We start from the raw sequence: 17302 nt of genomic DNA, 5'->3' as shown, positions 1-17302 counted from the left end.
TCGCGCCTTGACTGTTTGGTTTTGTGGAATATCCAACGCAAACCAAACAGAATCACCCAGAAATATAAAGCCATCAGCACATATGCCCAGCTCAGTATCGTATCTCCCTGCAGTGTTTGTAACATTTTTTCTTGCAGCTGCTGGAATATCTCGAGCGGTGATGGAATCTGGGATCGTGGGATACCCGCATCAATCGCCCTTGTTGACAATGGCCACCACAGTAGTCGCATCAACAACTCGTTCAACAGCTACGGCTAATGGTGTCGTTGTATTACCTCGCTTTCTAAAGTATGAACACGACAAGAAACCCAGTGATGAAAAATTCGCTGAGATTGAGTGGCTTGTGTTTCCAGTAAACGATAAGCACTTTCAAACATCACTAAACAACAGAGAAGGACTTGCACTCGCTAAGTCGATCGAGAAATTTTCAGAATTATCGTTTGTGAGTCCAGAAAATTACAAGCAATCTGCGGCAAATTTTAATCAGTTTGGCGGACTCGCTATACCCTATGGATCAGTTAAAATGGAGTTTCACAATTGCACGGTGCAGGTTCTCAATTCTGAACAGTCAAATCATACCTCTTCACCTGAGCAATTTTTAACGGCGCACCCGCAAACAGAGCTTTCACCAATTTTTGAAATGACCAGCGAGGCATTAGAATTAATTCCATTAAAATATCGATGCAAGATCATGAACTCGCAAAGGCTTACTACATGGGATGCTGTAATGATGGCCTGGAAAATGAGGAATACCCGAACGGCTTTTACAGACTACTTAATCAATGTTAAGAAATTGCTCGCAATAGGCAATGATGAAGAATCACAAGGTGTTTCGACTTTACGGTTATTAGCACAAAAGGATTTCGAACTCAATCTTGATGGTTCGACTTTAGAACTTCAGCGCGCCGTGGTAGCGACTCGTAAAATCAAGCAAGATTGCCCGCCAGCCATTATTGGCAAATGAAATCATCAAGTTTTACTTTTATTTTTATTTTTATTTTTATTTTTATTTTTATTTTTATTTTTATTTTTATTTTTTATTTTATTTGTTCATTCAATGCAGAAGAACACGATTATAGATCTTCAGGCTTAATAGAAAGAATATACTGCTCAAGCTCTTCCCGCGGAGCATGCGGGTGCTCCAGCTCATAAGCAAATGCTTGCCGCACGACTTCTTTCATCCACGGACCATTCTTCAAACCACCGTAAAGTTGCATAATTTCCTTGCCCTTAAAATTGTTAGTTTGTAATAGTTAGAAAGTGCATAGTAGTACTCACATTCACTGAAGGTTTTTGATCCGCCACATTGGTAAGCTTCTCCTCCTCAATGTAACTCAACAAGTTTTCAAATTTCTTGACTACTTCCTGTTTCTCTTCAAGAGATAAATTTGAAGTCTCTGCCAACTTCGTTACCAGAGCACTGTAAATGCCATAAACGTAGTTGCCTTTTAATGCTCGAATAAAGTATGCAACAGAAAGCCGCGAAAAAGACTTCTTGTCCGCAATATCTATAATAACTTTCACCTGATCGATAAGATCAACCACATTATCAGCCACGCGACCTGGCAACTTCAATGAATCCTTGATAATCGTCATGATTGTTTTCTGGGCCTTGGATGGACGCATGGTAGAATCTGTGTTGATTGCCCAAACGTTCAAGGCTGTGTAGAGATATATTGCCTCCAAATTTGTTCTGATATACACTTCTGAGTTTTCATTTTCTGCTCCGACAATGGGGATCGGTCTTAAATTCTGCAAATAGGAAAATGCGTTTATATAATGCTGCACAGCATCATTTATCGCACTTTCTTGCTCATCGGTAACATTCAATCCAACTGGTTTAAACAGAATAGGGAATAATCCGGCTGTATATAGTGTTTTGTACCCAATTAAGGCATTCGGACCGCAAAGCGTTTTACGCAACTCGATGCCGACTCTTTCTTTACTAACCTTCTCCTCGAGCGCTTTCTATAGAATACATGATTAACACTAACACTTTTGAACTGCATACATGATGATCATTGCACAATACCTTTACCACATCAAGCTTCATAGCCTGATACGTGCTTTCCTCAATTTTGAAATTGTAATTTGAAGAAAATCGAATAAGTCGTAGAACCCTTAGTGGATCGTCGGTGAAAGTCTTTATTGGCTCTAACGGGGTTCGAATCACGCCCTGTCTAAGGTCATGCAAGCCATGACCAGTAAAATCCTCAATTTCTCCGGTTTGCAAATTAAAAAATAACGCGTTAATCGTAGCATCTCGTCTTAATGCATCGCTTTCAGCTGTTCCAAAATCCATGGACGGGATTCTACTCTCGTTCGTGTATTCTTCGCTTCTTAAATTTACCAAATCAATATCACGATCAAACAATTGAATTGTCGTCGTTTCAAGGTGCTTCGATTTATCTGGATTAGAAGGTACCGTGAATACAGGAGTCGGATCCAATTTCCATGATCTATTACTCCTAAGAAAACCGTTCAGTTTATTCGCAAACTTATTACCCGTAAGTCGATTTATCGAAATATCTATATCATGACTATCACGTCCAAGTAACTTCAAATGCGCGTTAGCTTGTACAATTATAAATATAAGCAATTGTTAGTTCAATACCTTATCTCGCACCCAGCCTCCAGTGATTCTCAGCTCCAAATCTGATTTCCGTTCCGGATCTCGCTCGTCAATCGATTTTGCAGCTTGTACCAGCAATTTTTTAATCTTGATCTCAACCGGGTCAAGATTAATATAGGGCCGACTCATTTTATTTTTCCGCCTTTCAGGATTGATATTAACTGACTTGGATATTATGCTTTCTTTTGCAACTGTTGCCAGTGATCTGAATTTAATCATGGAAATTAATTACTATAATTCACGAACCACCACAATTACTGTAAAAATAATTAAAAGCTACAAAAATTTTTCCCAACCGAGCTTGTTTCAGTTTAATTAATTTTTATCAATAATCTTTAGAGATCATTAAAAGTCGCGACAAGATTGTTGGTAATTAACCTAACCTCGAGTTCCAGATGGATTCACGATTGATTTTACACATAAACTACAATTAATGTTTATAACACCTTTAAATGTTTTAACTTCAATATAAAAACCCTATCAATTAAACCGCTGCACCTAATTACCACTGTATATTTTATAAAACTCGAATAATCTGTAATCTTGCAAACCGTTAAAGCCTTTCACTAACGCTACGACCTTTACCCAACCTTTTGAAACCGCCTCTTTTTGGCACATACAATTCATTTTCTTTGCCGGCTCCGGCACTGAACATTGTGCCAATTTTCTTGCTCCAAGATGTCCGTCTTGCGTGGGTAGGTGAGGTTGACAATATAACGCGGGCGCTGCCTTCGTCGTTTTTAGTATATGCACTATTGGTAATACTTGAAATTGACCGATTGCTTGGCTCCACAGCGGATTCGTTAAGAATTGCTAATGTTTGACGAGTGAGCTTTTTAATGTTAATAACACGTTTACTACAGTATTTACACTATTCACATACCTTATTGTACGCCGCACTGTGTGCAGATGAGCCCGATGACCTCGGTCCTTCCATGACGTGTTGTAGTAACCGTTGCTGAAATTTCTCAGCTCGAGATTCAAGACTTTCAAATTGTTCAGTGCGAATAGTTAGTGCAGATTCCAAGCCGGAAACTTCTTTTTGTAGCTTTGACTTTTCTTCGCGTAGCTTATCGATTTCCAACTGTACCGTTGACTTTTCATTATTCGAGTTGCTAATAAAATTTGACGTTGATTCAATAAAATGTGCATGAATCTCTGGAAGTACTGATAAAGACTCTATGTTTTTTGACAAAGAACTAAGGTCTTTTAATATTTGATCAAGTTTCTCATGTTCGTGCAATGTCGATTCAAGACTGGAATCACTTCTGGTTGAAAAAAATCCTTTTAGCTCTTCAATGCTAATAATGACATTTTTAAACGATTCTGAAACTGAACTTAGCGCATCCGAATTATTACGATCAAGTTTGTCTATTAATAGCTCTGAGTTCTTGTTGGACAGATCTGCTAATTGCTTGGATACTAACACGCCGTTATCCTCTATCGCACTTTTTAACGAAATAAATTCTGGTGACAATTTAGAAAATTGGTCAATAACATTATGGTAAAGCTTTGTTTTATCTGAGCTAGACTCCAATAAAGTATTCTTTAATTCAGCTTCAATTTGTGCCACAGCGCTAGTAAACTTGGCATCATATGCATCGACACTAGCTTGCAAACTCTGCAAATCCTTTTTTGAAACATCAAAATCAGGCTTAGTTGCCGATTGTTGCAACACAGAAAATGCGCCGAGAATGTTACTCTCACTTTTGATTGTAGATGCTTGAGCAGACTGTACTTCTTTTAATATTAACGAAAGTGTGTCAATATCCTTAGAAGATTGCTCTTTGATGGCAGTAACTGCTTCGACTAGTAGACCAAGTCTTATTTCATTGCTGTTTGCTTCAGATAGTAATGGTACATGATTCTTCAAACTGTTTTGAGTTTGATCAATAGTTTGCAATAATGAAGCATTGCTTGATTGAATTAAGTTCTGTAATTCGGATTTAACTTTTTCAAGGTGCTCCCTGTAGCCTTTAGCATTAACTATCAGATGGTTTTTGGTATCTTCAATTGCGTTTTGGACTGACGCATTCTCATTTGTAACAAAAGATTGTATAGTTGACGAGGCCTGTTTGACTGATGTTTTAACTGATTCAGTTTCGGAAGTAACTATGTAGCTAAGCGATGTTTCTTGCTTTTTAATTGCTAACAAGAGAGTTGAAACATCATTTTCAAAAGCTTTGCTAACCGCAGATTGACTTGCATCAATTAGCTCTTTAAATGATACAATAATTGGATTGATTATATCCTTAAAATTTTCAGTGTGAATCGAGCTCTCTCCAATAGCCCGTAAAGGTGTATTATCGAGAGCCTTTGTTAGCGTATCTTGAACTTCTTGTAATTGATGGCTAAGCAGAATTTCGGAGCTATAGATTTTATCTCTTAATGACACTAAATCCACTGCATTATCTTTAGACCGGCGTAATAAACTGTCTAGGCCATGTTCGGTTTTGTGAATTGAAGTATCAGCCGACTTTAACGTGGCATCTGTATCCTTTGCAAGATCAAAAATACGTCGAAGAAATAAAATAACGTCTTTGCTAGTATTATCGGACGTATTTTCGTAAGAGATTGACGATGGCTGTATTTGGCTGATAGTTTGTTTAACTGGAGAACTGCTTCTGGATCGGCCGCTCCCACTAAAAAACTCTCTTGCTTTAGATGTATTAATGGACCTTACAGGAGAATCAGGATTAAGTGGCAGTGGCGGAGGATGCCTGTCCGGGTCAGATGAGTCCCACCTAAACCATTAGATATATGCAGGAAAAAAATAAATTTAAACAGGGATTAGCATACATTGGAAGAGTATTGATCGATGTCGAAGAATTGGAATGTTTCAGTATCGGTGTTCCTCTTGACATTCCTTGGAGCACAAAAAATAATGAAAAGTGTCTGTGATGATGAACACGGTACTTGAGGCTGATTGAAAGATTGTAAACGGAACCGCTCAATCACGTTCAACATTGCCCACTGTTTATTTACCCCAACATTGTCGTTCGTTGCTTAGGAAACGATTCTTTAACTTCAAGCACTCACGTGACTACGGGGTTTGTAGACAATTAAAGTCAGCCGCACAATAAACAGTCACATTTACAACATTGAACTAGGGCAAAATAAAAAACCCTACGCTAGATTGAGCCTGACTACCCGAAACACATTCTCAACGCCCGGACGACGCCCAAACGTAACAAAGTCCCGAAATTCAGCATCGGTATCAACAAACAACATACGACACAATGGGTTCTAAATTCCTGAAGCAGGGCAAAGTTGGTATGTTGATTTTAAAGATTCAATAATTTCAAACATGCTGTATTTTAAGTTGGACTTATTCGCTGACTGGTGATTTAATAGCCATCGTTGTTAACGGCAGATACGCTGGCAAGAAGGTCGTTATAGTCAAGCCACAGGATGATGGCACCAAGAGCCACCCATTTGGACACGCTCTTGTTGCTGGTGTTGAGCGTTACCCCCTTAAGGTCACTAAGGGAATGGGTGCCAAGAAGGTCGCTAAGAGATCGAAGATAAAGCCTTTTGTCAAGGTCGTCAACTACAACCATCTTATGCCTACCCGATACACCCTTGATCTTGAATCACTCAAGAACGTCATCACCAACGACACTTTCAAGGAGCCTTCCCAGAGAGAGGATGCCAAGAAGGTCATCAAGAAGGCTTTCGAGGAGAGATACCAGGTATGTTGATGTAGCCTAGTATACAAAATTTTTCTTCTAACAACTTATAACAGAGTGGACGAAACAAGTGGTTTTTCACCAAGCTCCGGTTCTAAGCAAGAAGTTGTTAAATGATGATGAACAAATTGTGAAATAAAAATAGGCATGGACGGGTTGTGAATCTTTATACATGTAACTAGGAAAAGCAAATGTTTTGTCATAAAATAAATGACTGTATTTCTATATGATTATGTGCCTTCAAATAGTTGGAAACTCTGAAGGTTTTAAGTTGGTCTATGCAATTGAAAAATTTGTACTCTTATGTTTTATTACATACAAATGCTATTAAGATATCCATGTATTATACAAAAAATGCTAAAACAAAATACTTTTTAGTGCAATGATTACTTCGATTCGTCTGCGTTGTCCCTAAAAGCCACTCCAACAATATGCTTCTCCCGTTCTTTCTGATATGGCATAGTACCTTTCTTGCTGCGTTTTCGCATATTTTCTTCTTTCCGCTTGATGCTAGCGATTTCGGTGCGCTTGGTCTCTGTCGCGGTCTTGATAAACTTAGGAACATGTCTATGACGGCTAATCCGCTTGATTTCAGGCATGTCTTTGTAGCGTTCTTTCAAAGTAGCGTCATATTCAAGTTTGGCCCTTTCGCGTGCTGATTTGATGTTTGATCTAGCTGACGCCTCTGCCCTCCACACTCTTATATTTCCTTCATCAGATCCAGATAAAATATACTTGGAGTCCATGGTAAATTTTACAGCAAACAATCTCTGCATCCGCTTTGTGTGATAGATATCTCTCGAATGACCTTCTTTGACTTTATATATCCTTATCGTCTTGTCGTAGGAGCCTGTCACAATCTCTTGCCCAGTAGGCGAATAATCAACATCCATGACCGCAGCCACGTGATCTTTCAGAACATTTAATGACCTCGTCAGTTTTCGCATGTCGTAAATGTAGACATTGTGGTCCTCATTAGCAGCTGCAAAGTTAAATGGCTCGATAGGGTTCCAGCAAATCGCGTTTGTTCTCATTAATGTAACAAGTTTCTGAACAGGAGCATTGGTGCGAATGTCATGTATAACGATTGAACGGTCACTTCCAGTAGAACACAAAATTGATTGTTCAGACTGGTTAAATTTGACAGTATTGACATTATCCGCGCCCCATGAAAGGTCAGCAATCGGCTTGGACCGGTTCTCGTCCCAAATTTCAACGCCAAGAGAAGATGTTGCAAAAAGTGGCTGAGATCGATGGTGATCAATGCCAGTAAACCCACTTGACCCGAGAAACGATTTTAACGGAGTGTCGCGGTTGGTGCTGGTAACATCCCACAATTTAACCACATTATCAGTACCACAAGACAATAGATTGCCGTCGATGGTCACTGTCAAGCCCTTCACAATACCTTGATGTGCTTGATACGAAGCAACTTCCTCTCGTGAAGACAAATCCCAATATTTAATAGTTCCATCTCCACTTCCGCTGGCAACCGTATTTAACCTTCTGATGCTTTTTGCAATCGCATACACTCCGTCAATGTGACCATTACCAAGTTGTCCCACAAATGGAGCAGCAAACACACGTTCCTAGCTATCTTAATAAGTGTAAACAAAACTCAGATATATTTTTACACACCAGTTTGGTTGCATTGAGAGCACGAGTATATTCCCTGGCCCGCTCAAAGGGATGAAGACTCGGATCAAGATTTCTCGGTAATCGAGGACCTTCAGTATTATTCACCGGTAAGTAGACATCAGACGATCTTGAAATAGTTTTAATTTTCTGGTAAAATTAGCTGTGACTTCTATTAAAAAATTTACTGTAAACTTGCCATTTTAAAAAAGATTATCAGCGAGCTACTGAGCTACCTTGCGGTTGGGTTTGGTTGGTTGATTGATATTAAAATAATTTTGTAAGGAAGGCGTTGGGAGTTTAGAGTTTGCTAAATGTCGACGAGACAAGGTTTTGTTTACAAACATCGTCCATGATTAGCAGGCGGCCAGGCCTAAGTAAAATTGTGAAATAAAGCTTATCATCCATCATGCTAGAGAGATTTGGTTGATATATATAGTATATATGACTCCATTATCAAAACATTGGGCTTTGATTTGTTTTAATTGCCATGGGCGTTCCTGGGTAAGAGCTTACGCATTAAATCATCGTCATGGTATATACTAATATGCATTTCCAGACTTTGGCCGGAGCTCAACAAGCATGAGGTTGCAGAGAACAAAAGTCGGTGCATTTTTATTTAAAGAAATCAAACAAATTTTTTTTTTCTGATATTTTTAGGCATGGCTAGTTTGGCCCGAGAATTTCTGGAACGTGTGGGCCGCCCAATTCGATTAGCGGTGGATGGCAACCTCTGGGGGTTCCACAACAAGGGAGGCAAAGGCGGATACAATCCAGATAAGCGGACGTTTTACTATCGACTTTGTAAGATGATGAATCTTGGGATTTGTGCAATTTTTGTGTATGATGGACCACAAAAGCCGTCATTCAAACGGAACAAGGTTATCTCGCCCATTCAGCCAGCAGAGGTGCGGTGGATGATTGATCTCATCGAAAAGCTGGGATTTCAGACTAGAATAGCACCGGGAGAGGCAGAAGCGGAATGCGCGTATCTTCAAAAAATGGGAGCTGTCGATTACGTGGTGTCCGACGACGTGGACGTTTTCATTTTCGGAGCTACTAAAGTCATCACTAATTGGAACCGAGAAAAGCGTAAAGCTAACAAGAGTGCTTCAGAGAAGTCTACATCCGCATCTACAATTCCAGTTCAAATTTATAAAATGGATACCGTTAAAGAGAAAACAGGGTTGGACATTCCAGGTATGGTTCTGATTGCACTCATGTCTGGCGGAGATTATGATACCAAAGGTGTTCTCAAATGTGGCAGTCATGTGTCTATAGAAGCAGCCAAGGCCGGATATGGTGCGAAACTAATTGGATGTGGTTATAACAGGGATAAAACAGAAGATTGGAAACAGCAACTTATTGAGGCCTTGCACAGTAACTCAAAAAAGGAATTCACCACAAGACACAAAGCTTTGAAACTGGAAGCAGAGTTTCCAGACGAGCAAGTAGTAAGGAATTATTTAGACCCCATTGTATCTAACTCAACGGTTATTGATTGGAACGGAAAAGTTGATATAAACGGCTTGTATGAGTTTGTTCATGCGGAATTGAAGCATGGCTCGTATCGCTTTATTAGGTATCTGGCACCCTCTATACTAATTCAACAAATTGCAAATGGCGATGGTTCGAATGTTATAGCAGTTCATGACAGTAAAATTCGAGTTCAGTCAGATGGAATAGAGTTACGAATATCATATGTTCCTTCTCAGGTTATTGAAATTGAATTGCCAAACGATGATTCAGATTCGTCATCCCAGACAGATGAGACGGTCGGGAGTTCAATGACAGACACGAAAAGTTCAAAAAGGTCTAACGACGAGCCAGCGAGAATATGGATCTTGGAACCCATTGCAAGAATGCCTTTGAAAGATAAAATATCAGAATGGCAGAAAAGGCAAGCGGCAAAAGCCGTCAAAAAGAAGCGAGTACCAGCACAGGAAAATACGATCCTGTCATACCTTAAACCAATAAAGCCACATGGCACGAACACCTCAACAAGGTTCGTTGTCATGATTACATTTTTTTTTTTAAACTGATTTTTTTTTCTTGTCATATAGAAGACTGCAGTACGACCACATTTCGCAGGTATCAAAAGGAGAAGAGAATAAACATTCAAAAAGTGACAAGCCACGAAGGTTATCTCCTATCAACCTTATAAACTCAAACGTATCATCATCACCTCCATTGTCATCGAAATCGAATAATGAAATCATTGACTTGGCATCATCATCCCCATTGGCAGCTGATTCCATTGGCTCGCACGTTCGCGTACTAATGCCGGCAAGCAAACAAAGCTCAATCAATAGTCAATATGACTATGTGGAATTGAGTGATTAAGATTAATTGTACTACAAGATAATCAATTACAATGTAGTTAATGAAATAGTTACATGTAACTAACACTAGTTAAACATTACTGTACTATTATAAAATACTCCCAGCGCCTGGACAACTCCGGGTAACCACCATTTTTCCCGAAACGACCCAAGTTTCAAGACGCGAGAATTCAAGTTTTCATGCCAACGAGTTTGCGACTGATTTTGCTGGCCGTAATATTCTTTTGATCAGAATTTTGATTTATGCAAATATGGCATTTGGACGCAGTTGTTTGCAATTGTCGTTTGGACAACACTTCATTAGCAGGCCTGTTGTGGCTTCAGCTAGACCGCTATTACAACAGCAAAGCCAAAGATACGCCTCCAAGAACGCTCTTACAAGAACACAAATTCTTGCTATCAAAGCAAAAAGGCCACCATATAAAATTAGTAGGGAGACTTTGGAAAGCGAGATTGATAACGGGCCAAATCCACTCTATGGATTATATTCACCTATAGTGCGTCAATTGATGCGAAGTTTTGGATCCGAAGACGCACGAGCTCAAACTCTTGGCACACAAGACAAAGCTACAATTGATTTTTCGTTTAACGAGCCCGGGTACGGATTTACTGAATATGATTTGGAGCAAAATTTGAATGATGTGGAGAAAGCAATTGAATCAGAAATGAAAAAAGTAATAGTCGAAGAGAAATATAACAAATTTCGCACGGCTATTTTCAAATCTGAACTTGCAACAGTATCATACAATGTTCATGCCCTGGATAAGGCTGATATTGAAGATGCCTTGAAAGCAGCCTGGAAAGCCGCAAATGAAGCTTATGAGCAGGAATTTGCTAGTGTGGCAGAGGCTAAGGCAAAACAAGTGAAGATCAAGAAAGAGGCTGTTAGACGAATTCTTAGTATTCGGAAAGCCAATATTGAAGAATGGCGGAAGCATGCATTGAAGTACGTGTTTGCAGAGTTTGGAGACGACAACGGTGGAACTGGTTCGTCTGTTATCCAGGCTGCAATTTTTCAAGCCAAGGCCATCGCTGTCGCCGAGCATGTCAAGTACAATCGAAAAGACGCAAAAAGTTACCGGCATTTAGAGAGTCTTGTTAATCAACGAAATCGCATGCTTAGATACTTGAAGGAGAAGGACATTGGCCTGTACACAAGGACCATTCATAAGTTGGGTCTGACGGATCACATTGTTACGCATGTTTTCAGATACTCGCCAAAACTACTTTCTTTGTAAATGATGTATATTTAGTACATGTAAATATTTATAAATTAAAGAAAAATTACAATGTCCGTACAAGAAATAGTAACATAAGATTACTTTAATGCCGCTCCGCTGACCCTTTCCCCACACATTCGTAACAGGCTCAAATTTGAGCCATTTTGTGCGCTTGGATGCACAATCCTGATATTCGTTTTCGACCGCATTTCGGCATTCAATTCATTAAATCGTTTGGTACTGATCTAAAGATGCCCACCGCTGATCATGCAGAAATCGATGGTCAGACTGAACGGGTGAACACTGTCGTTGGACAGCTGTTGTGAACATATTGCTCTTAAATTCACTACGCTTGGGCATCGTACTTACCTGTGGCTGAGTTTGCTGTATAATAGCTCTTATCAGACGACAATTCAGTCAACGCCTTTCATTACAGGCTTGAGCTACCAACAAGAACGTGTAGTAACAGCAAGAGCAATGTTCACTCAGGGCAGAAGATCTGCCTACGAAACTTCTTGTTATTTTACTTCCGGCGCAGAATAATATGAGAGAAGCACAACCGACAAGTGATGGAATCGCAAGTTAACCGTAATACGAAGTGGGCTAAGAGCTTCGATCCATCGTGGTGCATATAGTACTCCACAAGAGTATGTCAAAATACAACCACTAGACTTGGGACCGTACAGGTTGATTAAATATTTTAGAAAGAATGTGCTTGAAAGTAAACCTTCCTGTCTCCTCTCGAGCTCACCGTCCAACAATTTTTATATTGATTGATGAAGAAATCGATAACAAAGATAACGCCTGTCCATAAATGCTAAAAAAAAAAAAGACAAAAAAAAATGTAAGACTAATATGATTTTAGCTTCTTGGCCAAATCCCGTTGTTTTTCAAGGGCAATCAGCCACGGATTTTGACCGCCTTCTTTCAAACGGTCAGCCAGTTCTTCTTTATTTTCAAGCACGCTCCAGAATTCACCACCGACTCTTCCTAGTGACTGCGACGAATAAATAACCTGTAAATATAGCGAGGCATATGTAGAGTTGTCAGGTATTAACGGAAGAATATCCTTAACTGTTTGCTTTAACTGATAAGTGGTATTGTATATGAAGGAAGAAAGTAGTTGATCTCCAGCATTAACAGTACCATGTGACTCGCCAAATGGCGTCTCTGCGTCTGTCTTTGACTGAGCAGCATCATTATAGCTACTGCTGTACTCCATTGGCAAGGCAATGCTATCAGCATCTTCTTTTGGGAAAATAGATCTGAATCCGACTATGGCAGCAAAAACAAACTCTCTAAACAATTCGATGTATCGCTTGAGATATTTTTCCGGCATCGACCTTAATGGCTCTAGTGACTTCAATTGGGCCTTTAAATGAATCGTTCGAGACAATAGATAAATATGTTGCAATTCCAAGGTCGGATTTTGTGATTCTTGAAATGGCTTAAGGCGGCGTAAATATGAAATCACTTTTATCGCTGTGGGAAGCTGAACGTTTTCCCTTAACAGACGCAATAGCAGTGTAGTCATTTCCAATAATGCATCATCCACCTCAGACTGTATCATTTCAATTACGGCGATACCTTTAAACCGGATTGCTAATCTTCTGACGTGTCCAACCAAATCAAGTGCCTCCGCATAATACCCGTTTCTTACGCAAGTGAGAACAAGGGATGGAAGCTCAAGAATATCAAGCACTTTATCAACATTTGCCAACAACGTTGCCGACGCCTGCCTATCGTTTACGGGATTAAAATTGGCAACTTCATTCTCCAATTGAGACCCAAACTCCGAGAGCTTTGGAACAGACTCAGAAAGCAAATTGAAGTTCGCAGTAAACGATTCTAACGTGGCTGAAGTTGAAATTAAATACGGTCTTGACTCAATTGCCAGGCGGGTCAAGGATTTATCAACCGAGTCTAGTGATGCGTCAAGTTGCCGTTCTTCGGTTGGTAAATCTGAGATTGAAAGTTCTCGAAGATGAACCAGATATTCCTCCAGTTGTGCAGAATTTTTGCCATTTGATAACTTTGTGGCAGAACTGACTGCATTCGGCAAATTTTTCTTGAGAATATCCAACAGAGGATCAGCCATTGATGTTCTCCAATAGAGGTTTGTACTCTTCAATGGATGGATATGGATATGGACGAGTTGCTGTATAATCTAAATTGGCGCCGCCGGCAGAGCACCAGTTTAAGGATCGAATACTCAATTACAGGGTAGTCCATAATAATGGGTACACCCGCACGGAGGTTGTGAGCCACAGGATCGTGATTGTTGGTGCCGTAAACGCAATTTAGCTGTCCCATTTATAGCACGTGGAGCGGTTCGACCCAGCGATAACTGGGCCTTTTGCCTATCAGAGCACGACCGAGGAGCACCAGAAGCCAATCTCGACCCGAAATTGCAATTCCCCAATCGCCATTTGTTTGACCACGTTTTGCATCTTTAAACTATTACTATTGTCATTTTTTGGAAGTTTTGGTTTTGCAAGGTACGTTTAATTGTTGCTCTGCCTTGAACTTTTGTGCGGGCAATGGAATTACTTGAAGTCTGCCTTTGAGCCAGGTTTCATCGGTTGCTGAACATTTCTAAAACGTCTACGTCTCTTGCAGTTTTTTAAAATGGAAGGCGCCTTTTTTAATGGAAATAAGTAAGTTCAAAACTTTTTGTTTAATGGCCTAGTTGCGGTGGCCAAGGTCAGTCGGGTTCATACTCGATGTCATGAAGAACAAATGTGCAATTGCTAACGATGCTTAGCGGTTACCTTGAAGGAATTGTTCGCGGATATCGGTCTGCTTTATTGACGTCTGCAAACTATTCCAACTTAACTCAATGTGACACTTTGGAAGGTGCGTGAGTTCGGAGTCCAGTTATCCCAACTTTCTAACATTTGCAAACAGACTTAAAACTTCAATTGTCGGCTACTGACTACGGCAATTTCCTTGCAAATGTTCCAGGCCAACTTTCAACTTCTATTATCGCTGAGAAGGCCAATGAAAAACTTATTGAGGAGTTTAAATATGTTCGAGCGCAATCCGTTCAGCCACTGACAAAGTTCATGGACTATATTACATATGCTTATATGATTGATAACGTTGCGCTTTTAATTACGGGTACGCTACACGAGAGAGATACTCACGAGCTTCTCGAAAGATGCAACCCTCTGGGATGGTTCGAATCACTTCCGGCTCTTTGCGTTGCTACAAATGTTGAGGAACTGTACAACACCGTCCTTATTGACACTCCTCTTGCCCCATATTTTAAAGATTGTCTTTCTGCTGCGGATTTAGATGATTTGAATATTGAAATCATTAGAAATACTCTGTACAGAGCATACCTGGAAGACTTTAATGAGTTTTGCAGCACCCTTGCTGCACCATCAAATGCGATTATGGGCGCATTGCTTGAATTCGAGGCTGATAGACGTGTGATTAACATTAGCTTAAATTCATTCGGTACCGATATCTCTCGCGAGGAGCGCTTGAATCTTTCACCAAAGTATGGAAAGCTTTACCCAGCTGGCACCGAGGCCCTTGCCAGCTCTGACGACATTGAGCAGGTTCGCTTAACTGTCGAGTCTGTTGGCGCATACAAGGGATTTTTTGATACTTCCAACAACAAGTCACTGGAAGATCATTTCTATCTTCGAGAAATGGAGCTGTGCAGAAATGCGTTCACTCAACAGTTTACGTACTCTGCTATTTGGGCGTGGGTTAAGGCCAAGGAGCAAGAAATCAGAAATATTACCTGGATTTCGGAATGCGTAAGTAAACTATCATGAAGTCTTTTTTTTAACTACTTTACTAACAACAAGAGTGCAGATTGCCCAAAATCAAAAGGAGAGAATTCAAAACTACATATCTGTATTTTGATTGAACAAGGCTTGCCGTTTTTTTTTTCTTCTTCTTTTTGTTTTCATTATTTGGCATTGACTATAATTGAATATGTTTTTAATCACTCGTTGTTTAATATTTTTTCTTTTTTTTTCTCACTTTGAATTTTCGAGTTTTATACATAGTATGCGTGTTTAGTTAGAGGAAGTTTTGTTTCATTGTTTTATAAAAGAAAACCTATCGTATCATATACAATATATTATCACCTTCGTGTTAAAATAATTCAAAGTATATTTTACTTTTTAGGAATACGACAACATGGTGAATGAAAGCTGAATACTGATGACTCCAGATTGAACTCGATTATGTAACGATGGTTTGGCCCGCCACGCCTGGCTTTCGTTTGACGTCGGAACTTTAAACCCTTTATCTATCACCAAACAAGAACCAGTCGAGGCCTGCGTTGCGTTTGCTTGGTTTGCTTGGACTAGAGATAGGTTAGACGTGAATTAGCTCGTAACAGGTTTCAGCTTTTGTGCCTGTTTTTTTGGTTTTTTTGCACCATTCGTTTTTTGTTTGCCGGTTATCGCAATTGAGTTAAAAAAAAAAACTGTTGGGAAGTAGTAAAGCCGGGCATATACATATAGTTGAATTGGATAATCAAAGTTACGTTTATACAGTTGAATATAGTCGAGACGTCTTATAAACTTCCCATCAGCGGTAATTTTGGAATAAGTTCACAGGTATTCATGTTTATTTGCGCTCAATTGAAGTTATTGGTTTAGGACCGGCTTCAATTGGTGCTGATGTGATGTTTGTATAAGCATTTGCATAGCACGTTCTAACTTATTTAGTTAAACTTGCTGTTTAAAACTTCAATATTATAATGCAGGATCCTTTAGCAATCACGTACCCGGAGCCGCTCAACGCTTACGCAAAAGCTTTCACGGAAGCAATTTATTTGCCAAAACTTAAAGATCACCTTCACGAGGTTATCCTGGCGTTTTCATTGTATCACACGTTGTTTCTTTTAGGACCTTTTTTCGGAAGCTTTGTTAAATCTTACAAAACGTTGAACCGACGTACGAAATTGAATTTCGATATCCATATAGTCTCGCAAGTTCAGGCTTTTTTAATCCTTGCGTTATCGTTTCCTTCGTTTTTTGACAAAGATCTTAAGAACGATACGTTATTTGGATATTCGCCTTATGCCGGCCTTGTCTATGCTTTTGCTGCCGGTTATTTTGCATGGGATACGTACATCTGCGTGAAATACGTTAACTTGTTTGGTATCGGATTTGCCATTCACGGAATTGCCTCATTAATTGTGTTTTCCCTTAGTTTTGTACGTATTTGACAATCATTTGCAACATTTAGATTCTAACGTTATTTTTTTTTTTCAAGAAACCATATCTTATGTACTACGGGCCAATTTTCCTGTTCTTTGAGCTCTCTACTCCGTTCCTTAATGTTCATTGGTTTGCTGGTCATTTACCGGAAGGATCAATACCTGAAATTGTTCAGGTTATTAACGGCGGTCTTCTTTTAATCACATTTTTCTTTGCCCGAATTGTTTGGGGTTTCTACTGGGTCGCAATTTTGGCATGGGACATGTGGAACGACCAGAGTCAGATTAACCCTATCTTCCCAATCGTGGTTTTGACTTCAAATTTTTCGCTTGATTGTTTGAACGTTTTCTGGTTTTCCAAAATGATTTCGGCTGTCAAAAAGCGTTTAGCTGCTGCCAAGAAAGGTTCGCACTCAAGCCGAGACTTATTGACTGAGGAAGAAGATAAAGGAATTAAAATTGAATAAGTCAGGTCTACAACTGATGATCGAAACCGGTTCTTGTATTCTTGTACATAATTAGTCATGATTTGTGACAATGAGGGGAATGGCTCTTTTTTTTTTTGCCATGTACTTTGTGGCACGTAAGGTTTTCGT

General features: G+C 39.6%; 10 protein-coding genes across 10 annotated transcripts; 6 read left to right on the top strand and 4 right to left on the bottom strand.

Annotated features, from left to right (window-relative positions):
- Positions 1-20: 20 nt before the first annotated feature.
- Positions 21-1003, top strand: V1514DRAFT_325824 (uncharacterized protein). Its single transcript, XM_066926684.1, has one exon. It carries the CDS (start codon positions 83-85, stop codon positions 962-964), a length of 882 nt encoding a protein of 293 aa, XP_066785115.1. The 5' UTR covers positions 21-82; the 3' UTR covers positions 965-1003.
- A 70-nt stretch (positions 1004-1073) lies between these two features.
- On the bottom strand, positions 1074-2761 carry V1514DRAFT_340989 (uncharacterized protein; the record flags this gene model as incomplete). The annotated part of the gene is made up of 4 exons (XM_066929044.1): positions 1074-1229; positions 1279-1968; positions 2033-2557; positions 2615-2761. The coding sequence occupies 4 exons, from the start codon at positions 2759-2761 to the stop codon at positions 1074-1076; spliced, it is 1518 nt and encodes a 505-aa protein (XP_066785114.1).
- Positions 2762-3074: 313 nt separating this feature from the next.
- Positions 3075-5612, bottom strand: V1514DRAFT_289611 (uncharacterized protein). Its single transcript, XM_066925281.1, has 4 exons — positions 5432-5612; positions 4835-5376; positions 3516-4474; positions 3075-3464 (listed from the first exon to the last, which is right to left on the bottom strand). Exons 1-4 carry the CDS (start codon positions 5494-5496, stop codon positions 3186-3188), a joined length of 1845 nt encoding a protein of 614 aa, XP_066785113.1. The 5' UTR covers positions 5497-5612; the 3' UTR covers positions 3075-3185.
- Positions 5613-5823: 211 nt separating this feature from the next.
- V1514DRAFT_289608 (60S ribosomal protein eL27) lies at positions 5824-6685 on the top strand. The gene is made up of 3 exons (XM_066925280.1): positions 5824-5905; positions 5987-6324; positions 6378-6685. The coding sequence occupies exons 1-3, from the start codon at positions 5872-5874 to the stop codon at positions 6417-6419; spliced, it is 414 nt and encodes a 137-aa protein (XP_066785112.1). The 5' UTR covers positions 5824-5871; the 3' UTR covers positions 6420-6685.
- V1514DRAFT_325818 (WD40-repeat-containing domain protein) lies at positions 6644-8248 on the bottom strand. Its single transcript, XM_066926683.1, has 3 exons — positions 8156-8248; positions 7960-8106; positions 6644-7910 (listed from the first exon to the last, which is right to left on the bottom strand). Exons 1-3 carry the CDS (start codon positions 8156-8158, stop codon positions 6708-6710), a joined length of 1353 nt encoding a protein of 450 aa, XP_066785111.1. The 5' UTR covers positions 8159-8248; the 3' UTR covers positions 6644-6707.
- A 62-nt stretch (positions 8249-8310) lies between these two features.
- V1514DRAFT_289603 (PIN domain-like protein) lies at positions 8311-10473 on the top strand. Its single transcript, XM_066925279.1, has 4 exons — positions 8311-8460; positions 8516-8559; positions 8617-9961; positions 10020-10473. Exons 1-4 carry the CDS (start codon positions 8447-8449, stop codon positions 10297-10299), a joined length of 1683 nt encoding a protein of 560 aa, XP_066785110.1. The 5' UTR covers positions 8311-8446; the 3' UTR covers positions 10300-10473.
- Positions 10474-10483: 10 nt separating this feature from the next.
- Positions 10484-11630, top strand: V1514DRAFT_325810 (mitochondrial 37S ribosomal protein uS15m). The gene has a single exon (XM_066926682.1). It carries the CDS (start codon positions 10550-10552, stop codon positions 11534-11536), a length of 987 nt encoding a protein of 328 aa, XP_066785109.1. The 5' UTR covers positions 10484-10549; the 3' UTR covers positions 11537-11630.
- A 738-nt stretch (positions 11631-12368) lies between these two features.
- On the bottom strand, positions 12369-13616 carry V1514DRAFT_318149 (oligomeric Golgi complex subunit 8; the record flags this gene model as incomplete). The annotated part of the gene is made up of 1 exon (XM_066925872.1): positions 12369-13616. One exon carries the CDS (start codon positions 13614-13616, stop codon positions 12369-12371), a length of 1248 nt encoding a protein of 415 aa, XP_066785108.1.
- Positions 13617-13886: 270 nt separating this feature from the next.
- Positions 13887-15640, top strand: V1514DRAFT_325806 (V0 complex, c/d subunit of ATPase). Its single transcript, XM_066926681.1, has 4 exons — positions 13887-14175; positions 14283-14374; positions 14426-15288; positions 15347-15640. The coding sequence occupies exons 1-4, from the start codon at positions 14147-14149 to the stop codon at positions 15395-15397; spliced, it is 1035 nt and encodes a 344-aa protein (XP_066785107.1). The 5' UTR covers positions 13887-14146; the 3' UTR covers positions 15398-15640.
- A 157-nt stretch (positions 15641-15797) lies between these two features.
- Positions 15798-17248, top strand: V1514DRAFT_189940 (TLC domain-containing protein). Its single transcript, XM_066924625.1, has 3 exons — positions 15798-16101; positions 16213-16703; positions 16763-17248. Exons 2-3 carry the CDS (start codon positions 16245-16247, stop codon positions 17171-17173), a joined length of 870 nt encoding a protein of 289 aa, XP_066785106.1. The 5' UTR covers positions 15798-16101; positions 16213-16244; the 3' UTR covers positions 17174-17248.
- The last annotated feature ends 54 nt before the right edge of the window (positions 17249-17302 follow it).

This window comes from Lipomyces japonicus (genome assembly GCF_038497905.1).
Source record: "Lipomyces japonicus strain CBS 7319 unplaced genomic scaffold V1514scaffold_6, whole genome shotgun sequence".
Taxonomy (NCBI): Eukaryota; Fungi; Ascomycota; class Lipomycetes; order Lipomycetales; family Lipomycetaceae; genus Lipomyces; species Lipomyces japonicus.
The sequence above is the reverse complement of the archived record's forward strand: the minus strand, read 5'-3'. Positions and strand labels throughout refer to the sequence as shown.